Genomic DNA, 17,777 nt, shown 5'->3' with positions numbered 1-17,777 from the left:
TAAAAAGTCGACACTCCAAAGCAAACAGATACAAAGAACGTAGACTTGGGACTTGTAGTGTCCAATTTTTTTTTTAATTATCCAATATCCCTCATGCCCATTGGTATTCCAAGTCTATCAAACAGACGGGACTATACCAAAAAAACAAACTAAACAAATCAACTCCAATATCTTTCCACCTGGGTATATAACATCATTATGCAGCAAACCACTTTTTAGTTCTTCAGTGCCCTCTTAACATCATCATCCACTGGCACGGTGACACCGGCGGCACGCTCCAGAGCAGAGATGCCCTTTTCGCCGTTGGAGCCGTCATCGCTCGTCTCGCCGCCACCGTGGGCGAGCTGGACAGTGTTGTGCTTCCTCTTGTGGATCTTGTCGTCGACAAAACGAACGACGGCAAGGAGGAGGCCGACGGCGAGGACGCAGCAGGCCACGGTGAAGCCGCGGCGGTAAAAGGGGGAGTCCTCGGAGCGGAAGATTTGCGCACCATAAATACCGGCAGTGTTGGCGCCCATGATGACCATAGCCATGGCCAGAGCACGGACTTCGGAATCTTCGCAGGTGAGCGACATCCAGGCAATGTTGAGAGGGTGGCTGAAGGTGCCAAAAGTCTGGGTCCAGACGACGCCAAAGTAACGGGCTCCCTGGAGTCTGGGGTGGTCGGTGAAGATGCGGTTCAAGACGTAGCCGAACAGATGGCAGGACATGCCAGCAATGACGGTCTCGCCACGGACATCACTGTTGATAAATGTTAGTAAAAATTCCAAAGAATTCAGTGTGAGGGAAACATACTAGTGATCGGATACCCAGGAGAAAGCCCACGAGGTGGGAATCTGCAGAAAGAGACCGACGGAAGCCATGGCGTTGGCCTGAAGCTTCTTGTAACCGAAACCAGAGATGATTGTGGGAGAGTAGGTGTCAAAAGCGCGTTGAGGACCGTTGTTGCAAAGGGTGATGATGACGTGAGACCAGAGGCGCCAGTTGGAGAAGGCTCTCTTGAAGGCATCAATCTTGATGGACTTTTTCTTCTTGCCCTTGGCCGGCTCATCGAGAAGGACACGGGTCTGAAGAATGTGAAGCTCCCTCTTGGTAAAGAAGCTCATGCCTGGCAGGAAGGCCGGGCAGGGGTTGCGGAACGAATCGGGGAGGCAGAAACCAAGAACGAAGCCGCAGAGAATGGTGAAGCCACCCATGAGCACAAACAGCCAAAACCATCCAGCCTTTCCGCCAACACCTCCCATGTGAAGAATACCATAGGCCAACAGCTTGGAAGAAGCCTGGCCGAACTGGTTACCAAAGTAGAAGAACATGACGCGCTTGGCCGTCTCAGCGCGCGTGTACCAGGTCGAGAGCGTCCAGAGACCGCCGGGAATGAAACCAGACTCGGTGATACCAAGCAGCAGACGGGTGGCAATGAAGGAGCCATAGCTGTTCTGGAAAGCTTGGAAGGTCGAGACGGTGCCGAAGAGGAAGAGTTGCAGGGTGAGCCACTTGCCGGGGCCGACGCGGTAGAGAATCATGTTGGATGGGATTTCGAAGAGCACGATGCCGAGAGACAGCATCTGCTGACCGACGTTGAACTCATTCTGGGTGATGCCGACATCCTCGAAGAAGCTGTCGGTGATGGCGTTGGAGATGTTTCCACGATCGAGTTGCAGGCAGAAGAAGCCCAGGGTGAGCAGGGGCATAATGATCAGATCGAGCCTTAGGTGGGACGGTGTTAGTGGCCGGCTATCTAGGTGTCGTCCGGCAGGTGGGGCGCAGGGGAGCATGCAGTAGTGCCAAAACTTACTTTCTCTTCGCTCGTGCCTCCTCCTCCTTGGTCCAGTCGACGCTGAGAACCAACCCGCTCTCGTCCTCGGTGGGAGGTGGGAACGAGCCCGGGTCAACGGTGGCCTTCTCATCGACACCCATGATGGATAGCGGGCTTTGTGTATGGGCCCTGCCGGCGGGTGTTGTGAGTGATGTAGAACTTGGGGTTGTGGGTGATGAGTTGGGAGTATCGGCAGACGGGATACCCACTCACAAAAGACACACAACCACTGGTTCTATCTGGATCGAGAGGCAAAGGAGTGCCGATGGGACCTGGCCTTATAACCAGCTCGACCAATGTCGCCAAGTAAATCAGCCTCTCTTTTGCTCAAGGTTTTCTTCGCTGCTCTCCAACCCCCTCCCCATGTGCCCGAGGGCATCCCGCAGGCAGGCGGAAAAGCCCAGAACGACAAGGGCAACGAGAGCGGAGCAGCCGCGCAGGATTTCCCTCTGTCTACCGTGGCTGCATCTGCGGTTCTGCACTCTGGACTGGGCCGGGGAGCTGGTGGGCATCACTGGTGTGGATGGCGCTGATGGTGAAATGCCCCGCGGTGAGCACGCAATACGCCATTGTGGGCGACTGCGCGGGGAGGCGAACGTGATAGGCGGTCGACCATAAAGACTCCAGAGGGCCTTCGGGTCTTGGCTATCCCGCTTCTTCCCCGACCAAACCGACGGTAGCGGGCAGCCCTTGGCCGGCCTGCATTGTTTGCTACGAATTTTCCGACAAGATGCTGACCGTTATCACCAGATTCCACCATTGTGTTTTTTTGACTGACGTTGCTGAGAGCCCGAGTCCACCGCTATCTCGCGCCCAGCCCTTCTATCCCAGGAATGGCGTCATGACAGCCTCTTATTCGGTTCAGTGGGGGTTGCCCGCCACAGCTGCCAAAAAAGACAAACTTTGGGGTTTGACATTGGTTCTCGATGGCCGCCAAGTCGTCGTGGCTGTTGAGGCTTGATGCTCGACCGGGTTCGGAGCGCGGAGCCAGCCAATCCAGGTCTTGGGTTCTTGGTGTTCTTGGTGGTCTTGGCCTGTCGTGATTTAGCCAAGACTGCTTGGCTGCAACTACACATGGCTGACTACCTTACTACAGACGACCGACACGCTTTCCGTCAGAAATTCCAGATATTGGCCGTAGGATCGCTGCCAGCTCACACATTGGCTTGATAAGAATGTCTTCTTTTCTCCTGTGTGCCCATTTTCAATCAGTCTGACATGCGAATTGGTAGAACAAAGAGAGTCCACATCTGTCCTAGTTCGAGTTGAGGTGCATAGTCAAGGTTAGGTATTCAACATCCCACCCCAGCTGGACCCTGAATTTGCTAGTGTAGTGTTGGTTTCATTTACCTTGGAGTGCAGACCTAGACTGTTTTTTCGGGACTACCGATCTCTCGGGTCTGTTTGAATGAGATCGGTCTCGCCTCACCCACGAACTGTCAGCTCGTCGTTCAATAATGGTACGTATGAAAAATGCAGCAGCACCAACGTGTGGGATCTGCCAGGGGGCAATGGGAGGGACCCTATCAGAACCTCTCGGATGATTGTCCGCTCCTCGGTCTTCTCCTACTATGGTCATCCGTCACCTGAGCAGGCCCTCGACCGTAAAAGTAACATCGACATGCGATGCAATGGATGGCAGCACAAACTAGCGCAAGCAGCAGCAAGATCTTGCTCACAACATTCTCTCGTCACCCCACAAGACCCTGGTGCCATCCTCGCTAGACATTTGGCCACGATCAACGGGATGTGCCGCTTGCCTCCCCAATTACTCACCACGTCGGACCTCGTACGGCGCGGTTGGATTAAGGTCGATGGCCCTTGCTTTGGGGTGCACCGACTTCATCTTGGCAAACCCACGTTCTCACTGCCAAGATGTCACCAACCCTCCTTTGGGACTGGGAGCAAAGAAGGGGGCAACTAAAAGATAGAAACGGCTGAGAGGGCTGATGACCTAGACAAACAAGCAAGCCCTAGGCCTTGGATGGGGGTAATTAGCGGGTGGAAGGGAAGCTTGACTGGGGCTTTCCCCAGTCTTGGATTGTTTTTTCATACGTACCATTTTCATGGTTCAAGTTGCTTTCTTTGATGAAAGCTGAATTGGCAGCAGTCCAGGCCACGCTGCACGTTGTTTGACACGCCTCCCACGTTTCCTCGTCTGTTGTTCCTAGCTGCGTCGGACTTCCAACAATGGCCATATGTCAGGTTGAAAGTTCCTGAGATGGGACGGAAGCCTTGGGATCTAGACCCCGAATCAAGTAGTCTTCGCACGCGGGACGGAGCTTTCTGCCGAACTGGAGAGATGGAGTGGATTGTTACCTGGATCTTTTCACCGAACCTGACCGGGAGGGCGGCTTCATGCATGCAGAGGACTTGCCGTTCACATTTTCTTCCTGCCTGCAGCTGACTGCCGAGACTGAACCAAGCGCTTGGAGAGAGTATCTGTGGAGATCTGGATCAGCATGAGATGGGATTCGGGGTGTAGTGCCGGGGATCAGTCATGGCATTATCACATCGAATGGGGATCATGACGGTAGCATTGTGGGGGGCAGCGGCTCAGGCTCCCTCATCTGGAAGCTGGAGAATGCGTCTCTCCTAACCGCCACCGAGTGCAGTGTTTTTCTTCCTGTGATGTTACTGTCGTACGACATGGTAGCATGTCTCTGTTAACTGCAGATGACCTTTCCGCAGCGAACCGTGTCTCAGGCTTCATGATTGAAGCCCTCTGCATGACATCAGGAGGAGGAGACAGAGGTATCACATATATAACCTTGAGTCGTCTAGATTGGGACGATCTCGATAGCGATATCTTTTGTGGCAATGTCACCTTCTGATCAGACTGCTTCACTGCTACATGTTAGTCGTGGGAAATCTTCCCATCCATCTTTCGAAGCTGGGTTAGATGGTGTGGATGGACGTCTTTGTGGTTACAGAGTCGGACTTTTGGGTTTTCACAATTGACTACCTACAGCAGGGGTGGTGGTGGCGGCATTTTTCTCATCCTTGTTGCCTGTTTACATGCCCCTGAACCCCTGAAGCGATTAGAGGTATCCACTTCAGTCAACAAACACCAGAATACTATCACGAGGGACAAGTACATCACCTCTGTGTTGCCAGCTAATGTCGCTAGAAAGCCGTCGAGCTCCTGCAGAGCATGCACTGAGGCACCTGTTTATGGTTTTGTGGTACGAGAATCTCCTTGTTAAAACAGCCTATGGCCCTGTCTAAACCTGCAGCCCACTCTGCAGGCCCCTCAAAATCTTCTTTGCCTCTTCCCTTGTCTTCTCGACAATTTCGCCTGCCGGGTCAACACTTCTGACCAAACCAACGCCACTGCCAGCATATGTTGCCGTCCTGCCAGTCTGTCTTCCCCAGGCTTTATCGCCGTCTTCTTTCACACTCTGGTCGTGTTTCTCCTTCAGCTGATCAAAAGAACTGCCACCCTGAGTGTGTTCCTCCCAACTTCTGTTGACGATTGTCCTCGGCGCCCACCTCTCTTCCGGCCACCCAAACGTTCCCCTCAGGTGATTGTACAGATGTGTCCTAACTGTATTCTTTCCGCCGTCTTTAGCCTCAAGCACAGCGTCCTGGTAACCCTTTTTGATTCTCGCCTCGTTAGAACACAGAAACCTTGTCCCCATGACCACCCCGGATGCCCCCAGGCACAGAGCCGCAGCCACACCCCTCCCATCAGCAATCCCTCCTGCCGCAAACAGTGGAATGTCACCTGCACCCCTTTCCTCCAGTGTATCTTTGATTTCAGGCACCAACGTCCCCAAACTAGCCCCATCACTCGTCCTCCCATGCCCACCCGCTTCCTGTCCCTGGACAACCAGCACATCTGGCCTCCCCCGTTTCGACTCTGCCGCCTCAACCGCCTCACCCACAGTCCCAACCTGCAACCAAATCTGACTCCTCCCCTTGGTCACCCCTCTCAACACCTCAGTCCAGTCGTCAACATCCTTTTGCCCATCCTTTGGCGCAAAAAGCCAAATCGCCGCCGGGATAAACTTTTCCGCCGCCTCCTTCGCCGAACCGAGATCACCATTCCACAGCTGGAACCCAATCCCAACAGGTAGAACCCCCTCGTCTTGGACACTGAGCCGTGTAGCGTCAGAAGCCCGCTGTGAACATAGCGAGGCGGCTTCGGTCAGATCAGTCAGGATGGACTCGGGCTTGATACCCGGGCCGATGAACCCCAAACCTCCAGCCTCAGAGACGGCGAGGGCGAGAGCAGGGCCGGACATGACACGCATGGGGGCTGAGATGATCAATGGGAAGGCGGCCCAGGGGTAGTGGCTCTTGAGTGAGTTGCGGATGGATGAGGCGGCCATTTTGACAGTATCGATAGTTTGGTGCGTTTGGCTCAGGGCAGTTGTCAATGATGGTGATGGTGGTGATGGTGATGATGGTGATGATGGTGATGATGGTGATGATGGTGATGATGGTGATGATGATGATGATGGGTGGGGTCTTTAAAGGTGAACTAGTCCGCGGAGTTCCGGTTACTCTCGGGCGGGCCAGCCAAACACAGCTCGTTCCTGAGCAAATCGCGGTCGAGGCTTGTGGGTTTAACTCGCCGCCGACGGTAATAACGGCAACAACTCGAACGCCTTTGTTTGCACACCTGCAGGCCGGTGGGTTTTCGATATGCTAGGGTGTTAGGTGAGCATAAACTCATCAGTACGACCTCGATGGTATACTTGCTGCAACACAGAGCAATAGCGGCAACAATCAGCAAAATATCCACCGTTGGAATGAGTGAAGTGATGAGATGCGTAATACAACATATATGCTCATAATCATGATGACCGTACCCAACCGTTGCCCATACCCATGCTACCCAACCGTTGTCCACAAACCAAAGAAAAGAAAACCCTCAAGCCACAACCGCAACCCCAATCCCAAGCGGAGCCTGGTTCAACATAGCATTATTAGCAACATGGCCTTCGGGGACAGCCTCCACCTCGTCTTCAAAGTCGGCCCAACCCCTTTCAGGACCCCAGCGAACTGACAAGCCCCGTGCATATGCAAGTTCCAGCAGAGCACGCATCATGGCGCCCGATTTCTTGACGCTTGACCAGGCGTCAAAAGTCAAGCAGTCGATAAATGGCATCTCATCCAAAACGCTGCTGAGAAGGCTGGTGCTGAAGCCTTCGTAATATCCATCGTGACGACGGAAGCCGTTGAAGATGCCATCACTGGGATCGCACTCGACAAAAACGGTCAGTTTGCGCACGTTGACGCAATCAGCAAGCCCGAGCGCTGGGTTCACAACCCATCCGCGGGGAGGTTTGCTCCAGCCGGGGCCGAGCCGCAACTCTAGGGATGTCAAGCAGTTACGCTGACGTGGTTTGAGGCGCGCAAGGAGAGGCTTCTTCGTCTTGAAGTAGCGGCCCGGATGCGTAGGGAACAGCCGGAAAGTACGGCTGCTGTAAAACATGTGGGTTGCCTCATAGTAAATCGTCTTGCATGAGCGCATGAGGCCCAGCTTCTTGTGGATGCGCTTGTAATTTGCCGGATCAAGGTCGAGAACACGGTCGACATCGGCAAAATAATAACCATAAATGGTGATCCGGAGCTCGGGTGGCAGATCCAAGAACCGGAACGGCTTCTTTGGCTCGGCCTTCTTGACCACGGCCGCGGTGATAGAATCGCCGGGCGTATCGGAGATGGTCAATCCGTGCATCTTCTTCAATATGTCATCATCCAAGTCGTGTTCTGCCTCGGAGGCATAAGTAGATGGGTAGGTCGAGCTGACCGGGGTCGCGTCGCTCGAAGGAACCGGCGTGGGGCGGGCGGAGGACGAGGCGAGAGAGGAGGAGGCAATGGCGCGGGCACGAGGGCCCTTTGCCGTCGTTCGGCGGGCCATGCTGCGCTACTCTATACCGTGGTATCTATGAGGAAGGATATGGGCGTGGTTTGGAGGTTGGAAGTTGAGTAAATGCTCAGTCTTGGCTTGCAAAAGGCGAAAGTAAGGCTGTGTAGTGCCGAGTTACGAGTTAGTAGTGGCAAATGTTTGCTGGAGGGACGGACTGATGAAACCTACGGTCAATCCTGGTTTGTAACAGCTAATCGCAAAGGCACAGTCTGGGTGCTTGTTGGGCGGGCGCAAATGCAGAACTCAGAGGGTGGTCCCATGGTGAGCACTGGAAAAAGTCGACTCGTGGACCACCCTCTAGAATGCATCCGCGGCGGCCATGGCAGGCAGATGTGACAGAAGAATTGATGCTTTGGCTGGGATGAAGGTGCGAATCATGGAATCGCAGGGGTGGAGAACGGAGAACCAGGAGGAGGAAACAGCCGCGACTTTTAAACCAAACCAGGTAGATGAGGGGAAATGGATGAATGATAGGTTCAATCTCACAGGGGAGGGCAGGTACTTCAGGCACAGGTTCGACGACTGCATCGTTGCAGAAAGGCAGTTGATGATTGAACCGAATCCCATGGCTCAATGCTCAATGGCATGCGGGGCATCACAAGGGTGGGGCACGTGAGAGCGGGACTCTCCGACAGCCAGTTCACCATGACGAAAGACTGCACCCACCACTGCGGGCTTATCGGCTTATCGGCGATCGAGTTGAGAACATGCGATTGGCCTGGCAGGTGGCAGATGGCCGGCAGTGGCAGGGGTTGTGTGGGCTTTTTCTGACTCCAACGACTGCTTGGCAGATGTGCAGCAAGAAGGTTTTGAGATTTTTTGGTCAGAGCTTTGGACCAAGGTATGGGCCTCGACTGGTCAGTTGTTCAGCTGTCATTGAGGTTGGAGCACTTTGACGACTTGCAACCCATCTTCACATCCAGCTGCTTTCACTTCCATTCTTTCATACGATATCGCCGACCGTAGCCGAGACCGAGGAGGACCCCCGAGAGACTGAAGCAGCAACATCCAGACAACAAAAGTCATGATGCTGGCACGAGCTGCTGCGCGCCCGGTTGCGGGTGCGAGAGCTGCGGCTTTTGCGGCGTCGTCGGCCCTCCCCCGCCAGACATTGCCGGCCGTATGGGCCCGAGGAATGGCCAAGGACAACAAGTCGAGGTTTAATGCTCCAAAACAGTCACCGTCACAAAAGGCCGCTGCCGAACAGCAGCAGCAACTAAAGCAACCAGATGCCCCGCCATCACCACCACCACCACCGCCACCACCGTCGTCGGCCGCCGAGACAGAGGCCAAGTCAACCACACCCCAGGAACAGGAGCCCGAAGAACCGATACCCGATCTGTCCAAGCTTCCAGACCTGACACAGGGCATCCCTTCGACTTTGGAATACGAACGGGCCGGTGCTACAGACAAGTCCACCATCGGAGACGAGGCGGCTTCGGAGGCCGAAGCGGCGGGTGCTGGGAGCGGTGGTGATGGGGGTGGCAGCGGCGGGAGAAAGAGGCCAAAGGGTGAGCTTCCCGCTTCTGCCTATGTCTCGTCGTCGGAGCGCAAGCGGAAGTGGTGGACCTATTTCGCACTCGCCTCTGCTGGCTTGGGTGCTGTCGGAGGCACCGTGTATCTGGGCAGGGAATGGAGCGAGGAGGAGCTCGCCAAAAACCCCAGTGTTGGCAACGGCTGGAGTCTGGGGCTCTGGTGGAAGCGCGCCGTGTCACGCATGACGGAGACTGTCACATACTATCAGGAGCCGTCATTTGAGAAGCTGCTCCCCGACCCTGACCCGTCCTTTGAGCGTCCCTACACCTTGTGCATCAGTCTGGAGGATATGCTGATTCACAGCGAATGGAGTCGTGAGCATGGATGGCGTGTGGCAAAGCGGCCGGGCGTGGACTACTTTTTGCACTACCTCTCGCAGTACTACGAAATCGTCCTCTTCACCACCGTCCCCTGGGGCACCGGCGAGCCGCTGGTGCGCAAACTGGATCCCTACCGTTTCATTATGTGGCCCCTCTTCCGTGAAGCCACAAAGTACAAGGATGGCGAGATCATCAAGGTATGACTGCCAGCCCTCCCCTATCTGACATGGACGCCGTTAGACTTACACACGTGTCTCCAGGATTTGTCGTACCTCAACCGTGATCTGTCCAAGGTGATCATCATCGACACCGAAGCCAAGCACGTCCGTGCCCAGCCCGAGAACGCCATCATCCTCCCCAAGTGGAAGGGCAACCCCAAGGACAAGGACCTGATCGATCTCGTCCCCTTTTTGGAGTTTATTCACACCATGCAGTACGATGACGTCCGCAAAGTCCTCAAGTCGTTCGAGGGCAAGAACATTCCAGTCGAGTTTGCCCGCCGTGAGGCCCTCGCCCGCGCCGAGCATCAGCGCAGGCTGGGTGCCAACAAGGTTAAGGCCTCGGGCGGCGGCATCGGCTGGCTGAGCAGCCATCTCGGCCTCAAGCCAAGCAACATGAGCTTGATGGTGACGGAGGGTGAGGAGAACCCCACCGAGGCGTTTGCCAAGGGCAAGATGCTGCAGGACATCGCGCGTGAGAGAGGCATGCGTAACTACTTGGCGCTGGAGGAGGAGATCCGCAAGAATGGCGAGAAGTGGCTGAAGGAAGAGCAAGAGCTCCAGGAGAAGATGCAGAAGGAAGCCATGAAGAGCATGAAGTCGTCCATGTTCAGCTGGTTCGTCAAGGATGAGGAGACATCAGCCTCATCCTCAACAGATAGCACTTCGGGGCCCAAGACGGCGTAGACCTGAACACCCCCACCATGTAACAATAGTCCAACCACTCTTTTGCTTCCTTACTGATGCTCGAGAAGATTGGGAGAATGACCTCTCTCTTTCTGTCTCGGACAGGGTGGCCGGAGCAGCAGCAGCAGCAGCATGTGAGCCACGGCTACGTTGGGACAGCGGCACATAGGGGTCATGGTAATGCAGCAGGGCGGCGAAAAAAGCGACCAGGTTGATTTGTATGTACGATTACAGGCGATCAAGGGGAAAAATGTATGCGTATAGTTTGTCACTTCACTTTTTTTCTTTCCCTATATCGGCATGACAAGGCGTTTGAGGTGGAACAAGACTTTTTGCCCTCTGGCTTGGACGGCAAGGAGAATATGTGACAAGAGGCTCCGACTGATGGCCGACCATGGCGACACAACGGCTTGCTACGTGAGGTGGAAGAGGGGGCGATGGTGACATGCAAGGGTCCCTGACAGGCATTTCGTACTGGTTGAGCAACCTCATTCAGTGACCTGGCAGATCTCGGATGAGTACAAGCAGTGCCAAACCGCCCAAATGGGGAGCCTGATGTTGCACGCTGATGTTGGGGTGGTGGAACAACACAGACCGGTTTCACGACATGTTTGGCATACTCAACTTTGGTGATGGTCCGAGATGATATCTTTTTTTTTCTCTTTCCTTCGCCTGTCAAAGCCTTGGTGGAAAGGAGTTGTCAGAAAGGTACGGTCAACGTGGGCAAGGAGGCGGGTGTTACGTTCAAGTTAGCCACTGGACAGTCCTCACGAGAGCTGACAGACCTGGGCAACAGGAACCATCGGCCTGCCGGTCTAGAAGCGCAATGACCTAGGCCAGGGGGACCATTGCAACCTGTGACGACCACGACTTTCTCTCTCCCCACCGAGATTGAGGTGACAGAGGTGGTGGGTGGTCGATAGCGGCCGGGTCACGACGTGGTTTGTATGGGTGACGAGCCGGGCGCTTGCCTGTTTCTTGCTACCCAGTCGCCATGAGCTGGCTTGGTGTCTTTCTTGACGTGGTCGATCACTCTGGCTCGCGCAGACAGCAAGGCGAGTTCTGGCCGGGCTGGTTTGCTCAACGCTGTAGAACAAGAGGGTAATTCTCGTTGACTTCAACTCGGGCGTGGTTGGGATGTTGAGGACCGAAAAGGATATATATTTCCATCTTCCTCCCCCGGTTTGGCGTTTGGAATATCTCATCATCCAACGCATACATCTCTGCATTCATACAGTCTTTCTCTACTCAGTTCCAGTCGGCTCCAAAACGTTGTCCTTGTTGAAGCCTCTCTTGTCGCCAAGATGCATATTTCTCGCACCGTTCTCACCACCATCGCCATTGCGGCAACAGGCTCAGCCCTTCCCGCCTCCAGCTGCGGAAACGGCAACTGCCCCCACAACGGTGGAAACACCCGCATCTCGAGCGGCAACGACCAGGGCGCTCAGCAAGGTCAACAGGGTCAGCAAGGCCGCTTTGACAAGACCCGCCAGAACGGCAATGGCGGTCTGTCTACTCGCTCCCACGACCTAATGTTCGCCGCTGGCCACGGCGCCGACTCCGGAAACCAGATGGGCGGCAGCAACACCGGCAACAACGGTCTCTACGACAAGTCCGGCGACTACCTTGGCAAGAAGGAGCTCAATCACGAGAGCCTCCAGCTTTCGACTACGTCTGGCGGCTCCAATATCCCCTTCACCAAGGAGCAGCAATACCAGCCCCGCTCCGAGGTCAACTCCGGGCTTCACAAGAACAACAACGGCCAGCAGCAGCAGCAGCAACAGCAAGCTCAAGAGAATGGGCAGCTCATGACCACCCTCGACAAGATCCGGGAGCTTCTCTTTGGTCCCCAGCAGCAGCAGAACCTTGAGCGCCAGCAAGAGGGCAAGGGCAAGACCCAAGTCCGCCGCTCCGAGGTTCAAGGCCAGCAGCAGCAGGGCCCCATGGGCTCTGGTGCCCTCGGCAACGGTGGCCGTTTCGAGTCCAACGCCTACCCCCAGAACAGTCTCGAGCAAGAGAGACAGCGCCTGAGAAACGGCCAGCTTGAGCAGCCACTCGGCAACAACGTCAACAAGGACGAGGGCCTCACACAGGGTCAAAACCAGAGAATCAATCTGGATAATGGCAACCAAGGCCAACAGTCGACCAACGGGCAGCTCCAGTCCGCTATCAAGGGCGGTGAACACCAGAACCCAGCCATGAAGGAGCAGGATGTCCCCACGATTGTCATTTCCCAGCACGAGAAGGTCCAGCCCCGCGGTCAGGGACAGTCTTCCTCCAAGGGCTCCAGCGCCAGCACCAACAATGAGGGCGACAGCGAGTCCACCAAGTTTGTCCAGCCCGCCCAGATGAAGACTTACAATCAGGAGGATACCCCGATGCAGCAGAAGCTTGAGAAGGGTATCTCGTCCTCTCAGCTCCTCAACAAGGGCGAGAACAACAACCAGGGCCGTCTTTCTGGCCGTGCCGAGCATCAAAACACCAACCCTGGCATGACCAATGGGCAGGACGCAAAGGCTGAGAAGGTTCTTGGCTCTTCGGATCAGGGACAGCAATGGGGACAAATCCAGGACGAGCTCAAGAAGTGCCTCTACGTCGCTGGCCAGCAGGGTGACATCAACATGTGAGTTCATGCCTCTCCCGGCGTGAGAACAAGAGAACTGACCAAGAAACAGGCTCCGCGACTGCTTCAACAACGACGCCGACAAGATGTCAGGCTCCCTCCAAGGGCAGCAGGGACAGCAGGGGCAGCAGCAGCAGCGCTTTGATTCCAACAACTCCGGCCATAATCAGGGACAGCAGGGCCAGCAGCAGCAGCGCTTTGATTCCAACAACTCCGGCCAGAATCAGGGACAGCAGGGGCAGCAGCAGCAGCAGCGCTTTGATTCCAACAACTCCGGCCAGAACCAAGGTCAGCTCCAGGGTAACAAGGTCCAGGCCTAGGCTTGCCGACAATGTTCAACAAAATCAACAAAAGCATTTATGAGGATGGATGACTGGGATTGGATTAGATCAGTGATGGACATTTGAGCCTTGGTCTTTTTTGCATTGCTCTTTTTCTGTGCTAACAGCAGCTTGGATATCTGGGCGGCCACTCGTTTAGTTATCTCATTATTTCCTTGTTTTCTGTCATTTTGCATTGCATTTGTTTTGTGTTTTTGTGATATTCTTGTACTGTCGAGTTGGGCCACTCTGGCAAGAACTTCTTAGCTCGAGGGTAGAAGAATAAAACAGTCATTCACTACTTTGCTGATGTCCAATGAAATGAAAAGGGGCCTCCTATTTTCAAGTGGACCCTAACCCTCGCCTCCAACCAACCAACCGCCGCCGCGTCTGATGTGCCGCTGACATGCCGTGCCGCGACTCGACTTTGACGTTGCAGTGGCACGCGCTCGCTGACAAGTGCCACTTTCGGGGTCCAACTTTTTCTGGGACGTTTCCATTGTTTCAATCGAACCTGATGATCAACCTCGACGACGCCAACAACGGATTTTTATTTTCCTCATTCTTTTTCCTTCTCTTCGCTCCTTTCTGATTTTCTTGTAATTTGTAATCTTCAAAAAGAAAATGTCATGACGCGATTCTGCTGCTTTCCAAAGCCGACGGCGATTCTTCGCCATGTCTTGCGCGTCCTCATTCCCGTCTCCATCGCCCTGACGATTTATCTCTACCTGTACCCAGTTTTTGGCACCTGCGCATTTCCGCTGCCGCCCTCTTCGTCGTCGGAAACACGGTCGCCTTTCCTCGAAACGGCCAAATCCCACTGGGTCCCCGCCTTTCTCGCCAATGCGACGGCGACAGCGACAGCGACAGCGATCAACTCGAGCATCGAGGAACCTCCCGCCCCGGCGCTCCCCTCGAAAAAAGCCCCTTTCCGTCTTCTGACCCTCGGCGATCCGCAGTTGGAGGGTTCTACCTCGATTCCTATCGAATACCTCGGCGTTTTCCCCCATGCGAAATCTCTCGTTCGCAACTTTAAGCTGTCGCGACTCGGCATCAAGCAAGCCCTCCACGATGTTGTCGATATTCTGCTAGAGGACACCTTCAACTTTTTCGAGTCGGTCCGCAAGATCATCGACCTGTTCGGCAACGATTTTTACCTTGCCCACATCTATCGGTCTGTCCACTGGTGGACTCGCCCCACACACGTAACGGTATTGGGCGATCTTGTCGGTAGCCAGTGGCTCAACGAGGCCGAGTTCACCAAGCGCGCGAACCGATACTGGAACCGTGTCTTTCGCGGCGCAGAAAAGGTGCCCAATTCTCTGCAGGCGTATCCGGCCGAGGAGTACGATCTGTCCGGGTACCTCTCCCGCTTTGACAATGACACAACCTGGGCCAGGCGCATCATCAACGTGGCGGGCAACCACGACATTGGCTATGCGGGAGACATCACCACGAATCTGACGGCGCGCTTCGAGAAGGCGTTTGGAAAGATCAACTACGAGCTGCGGTTTGAGCTGCCCCTGCCCGAAGGTTTCGACAGCAAGACTCTATATGATCCCGACACCAACACCGAGTCCACCAGGCTGATCCCCGAGCTGAGATTGGTGGTGCTCAACGACATGAACCTCGACACCCCGGCGCTCTCGACCCAACTGCAAGACGATACTTATACCTTTATCAACAATGTCATCAACACCGCGGCCGCAGTCGAGTTTGAGGGGCACTATACCGTGATTTTGACCCACATCCCGCTGTACAAACCAACCGGTGTCTGCGTCGACCAGCCCTTTTTCGAATTCCACTCGCACGACGGGACTCTGAAGGAGCAAAACCAGCTCAGTGTTGCCGCGTCAACAGGCTTTCTGGAAGGAATCTTGGGTATGTCGGCTTCTTCCAGTGCCCCGGGCGGCGGCAAGGGGAGAAGAGGCATTATTCTCAACGGCCACGACCATGCTGGATGTGACACGTATCATTATGTGAACCAGACGGCCGAGGGTGGAGAGGTGGAGTGGCAGGTGAAACGGTGGAGGCAAGCGGTAAGGGAAAAGACGGTGGGCAAAGAAGCGGAGGGTGTCCCGGGCGTCAGAGAGATCACCGTCAGGAGCATGATGGGAGACTTTGGCGGAAACGCAGGCTTGTTGAGCATCTGGTTCGACGAGGAGAGCTGGCAGTGGAAGGCCGACTACGACACCTGCCCGCTGGGGACGCAGCACCTGTGGTGGCTGGTGCACATTCTGGATCTCATCGCTGTTGTTGGGCTGGTGGTATACATTGCCTGCGGAGTTCTCAAAGTGGTGGGGTTGGATGTTGATGGTCTGTTCTGGGGATCAAGCAAAGCATCAGCCAAGATGCCGGCGGCAACTACACAAACCGAAAAGGCCCGAGCATAGCCCAAATATGGGTAGGGGTGGTTGCCTGCGTTGATATTGTATATCTACCTGGCCCTGTGCATAGACAGTTGGACATGCCCTTTTTGGATGGCATCCTCTTGGTGTATATTGAACTCATATTTGGTCAGCCCAATGCGACCCCTGACATTTATGCATATTATCTTTCGGCTCCAGCACGGCGGTATTAAAGCGTCCAAGCTTTCAACCCCATCAAGATTTAAATGCCCGCTAAGCAACTCCGGCCCTCTTCCTATAGGACCGCATATCCATCCATATACTCCGTATGGACCGAGCCAACGCCGGCGTCACAGACCAGTAGAGCTAGTCCACTTGGCCCATCTTTTGTCGGCTGGCGATGCCGCGTTAGGTTTCTATTGGTGGACAGTCTTTGCGGCATCGTCGTCGTGCTGAGAGAAGGCGGTGTTGTCATCAGCTAGCATCTTGATATCAAGACCCAAGCAAGAGTTGAGGCCATCCCAAGCCTTGTGATCGGTACTCCACAGTGCCGCGCAAGAATTGATCCCAGCTGCTGCCATACTCAAGGGCAGGGCATCCCAGCACGTACCCCACAGGCACCAGAGGCGTGGGCCCAGTCGTCGAAAAGTTTAAATTGGTAGAGGCAACAAGTTGCCAGATCACCACAACAGGAAGGTGAATCGCTGGTAGGGTCGGGGTTCGGGGACTGGGCGAGGGAGCTTGACTGGTGCCTGTGATCGGGCACTGCCGTGTGCCGAAACGTGTTGTCCGGGTTTGAAATCCTTCAATTTTTCTTCGGTCAGAATAACCGCGGGATTCACGGGGGCTCGCTCGGACGCACCACCCGCTGGCCGTTGCCGGTCCGCCTCGGACGGGAAGAGCCAGCCGTTTTCATGCCGCTTTTTTATCAAAGAGAAGAACAAGCTTGGGCCTCTCTGTTTTTCCCGTCTCCACCGTCCGATTTTGACTCCTCAGCATCGCCCTGTGAGCACTGTTGATCGATCTCGTCAAACAAGTCAGGCTCCACCGAAAAGATCCTCGTGGACCACCAGTCGCTTGGGAGCTAGCGAGGAGAAAAGCAACAAGCAAAGTCTACCACACAGACGACCTGAAGAAGAAAAAGAAAAAAGGGTGGCTTGTGAAGGTGGAACTAGAGATATTCACTACAACACACTAGGGTCCCGGCAACGTGCACGCGGGGAAGCCTGTTGTTAGCAGTGCGACCTGAGGGTAACATTCAAAACTAAGTGACTGAGATCACAAAAGTCTCGTCAAGGCTCTTGCAGGCATATATGTTAACAAGCATACAGTATCTACAGAGGTGCAACTGCCGCCGTCAAGTCACGCGAGGAGCGGAAACAAACACAAACGCTGGTTGGCCCGTGGAGGATGCTGTTCGCAGAATGGCATCATGTCGAAGAATAAGAAATTATAGGCCGCGTTTTCTCCTCTCTGTCCTTGAGTGTGTCAGCAACATCCCAAGCTATTGGCAAAGTAGGGGCCAAGGATCCATCAGAACAGAAGCGAATCAATGGTCAAGTCCCTACGCTACGCGGTGACCCTGAAGGCGGCGCCCCTTGATGTCGATATGGAAGCTTCGGGGACCATGCTGGTCGAAAACAAAAACCCAAACGAAACATCCACAATAGTTCTGGGCTCGATCTACCCCTTTCCGTTTCTGGCTAAGCCAACCCTCTCCACCAGGCTGCACACAACACAATCCCCTGGCCTTCAGGGTTTGCTTGCCAGCCCAGGAGGTCGGTACGACAAGGGCCACCCCTCGGCAGAAACGTCGATAAGGAAGGGAAGCCCGGGGGCATGATAGTTCCATGGTATTAGGTCTCAGTTTATCCACAGCTGTTGAGTGGGTGTCTTCCGATCCTTTCCATCTTTGATATTCTGTATAACAATTCCAACCGCCTCCCACCCACCGGTCCCTTAATTCTCTCGACTGCCCTGATAATCTCGATCTCAGCATCTGCAGATCTTTGTTCGCTTCACAGGTCG

General features: G+C 54.8%; 6 protein-coding genes across 6 annotated transcripts; 3 read left to right on the top strand and 3 right to left on the bottom strand.

The window, feature by feature from the left end:
- Positions 1 to 215: 215 nt before the first annotated feature.
- PODANS_1_710 (uncharacterized protein) lies at positions 216 to 1,907 on the bottom strand (the record flags this gene model as incomplete). The annotated part of the gene is made up of 2 exons (XM_001912164.1): positions 216 to 725; positions 810 to 1,907. The coding sequence occupies 2 exons, from the start codon at positions 1,905 to 1,907 to the stop codon at positions 216 to 218; spliced, it is 1,608 nt and encodes a 535-aa protein (XP_001912199.1).
- A 3,133-nt stretch (positions 1,908 to 5,040) lies between these two features.
- PODANS_1_720 (uncharacterized protein) lies at positions 5,041 to 6,150 on the bottom strand (the record flags this gene model as incomplete). The annotated part of the gene is made up of 1 exon (XM_001912163.1): positions 5,041 to 6,150. One exon carries the CDS (start codon positions 6,148 to 6,150, stop codon positions 5,041 to 5,043), a length of 1,110 nt encoding a protein of 369 aa, XP_001912198.1.
- Positions 6,151 to 6,695: 545 nt separating this feature from the next.
- Positions 6,696 to 7,688, bottom strand: PODANS_1_730 (uncharacterized protein; the record flags this gene model as incomplete). Its single annotated transcript, XM_001912162.1, has 1 exon — positions 6,696 to 7,688. The coding sequence occupies one exon, from the start codon at positions 7,686 to 7,688 to the stop codon at positions 6,696 to 6,698; it is 993 nt and encodes a 330-aa protein (XP_001912197.1).
- Positions 7,689 to 8,721: 1,033 nt separating this feature from the next.
- PODANS_1_740 (uncharacterized protein) lies at positions 8,722 to 10,458 on the top strand (the record flags this gene model as incomplete). The annotated part of the gene is made up of 2 exons (XM_001912161.1): positions 8,722 to 9,750; positions 9,814 to 10,458. The coding sequence occupies 2 exons, from the start codon at positions 8,722 to 8,724 to the stop codon at positions 10,456 to 10,458; spliced, it is 1,674 nt and encodes a 557-aa protein (XP_001912196.1).
- Positions 10,459 to 11,762: 1,304 nt separating this feature from the next.
- PODANS_1_750 (uncharacterized protein) lies at positions 11,763 to 13,401 on the top strand (the record flags this gene model as incomplete). Its single annotated transcript, XM_001912160.1, has 2 exons — positions 11,763 to 13,081; positions 13,134 to 13,401. 2 exons carry the CDS (start codon positions 11,763 to 11,765, stop codon positions 13,399 to 13,401), a joined length of 1,587 nt encoding a protein of 528 aa, XP_001912195.1.
- Positions 13,402 to 14,030: 629 nt separating this feature from the next.
- PODANS_1_760 (uncharacterized protein) lies at positions 14,031 to 15,794 on the top strand (the record flags this gene model as incomplete). Its single annotated transcript, XM_001912159.1, has 1 exon — positions 14,031 to 15,794. The coding sequence occupies one exon, from the start codon at positions 14,031 to 14,033 to the stop codon at positions 15,792 to 15,794; it is 1,764 nt and encodes a 587-aa protein (XP_001912194.1).
- Positions 15,795 to 17,777: the final 1,983 nt, after the last annotated feature.

This window comes from Podospora anserina, chromosome 1 (assembly GCF_000226545.1).
Source record: "Podospora anserina S mat+ genomic DNA chromosome 1, supercontig 1".
Classification (NCBI taxonomy): Eukaryota; Fungi; Ascomycota; class Sordariomycetes; order Sordariales; family Podosporaceae; genus Podospora; species Podospora anserina.
This window is presented reverse-complemented; position numbering and strand designations above follow the sequence as displayed.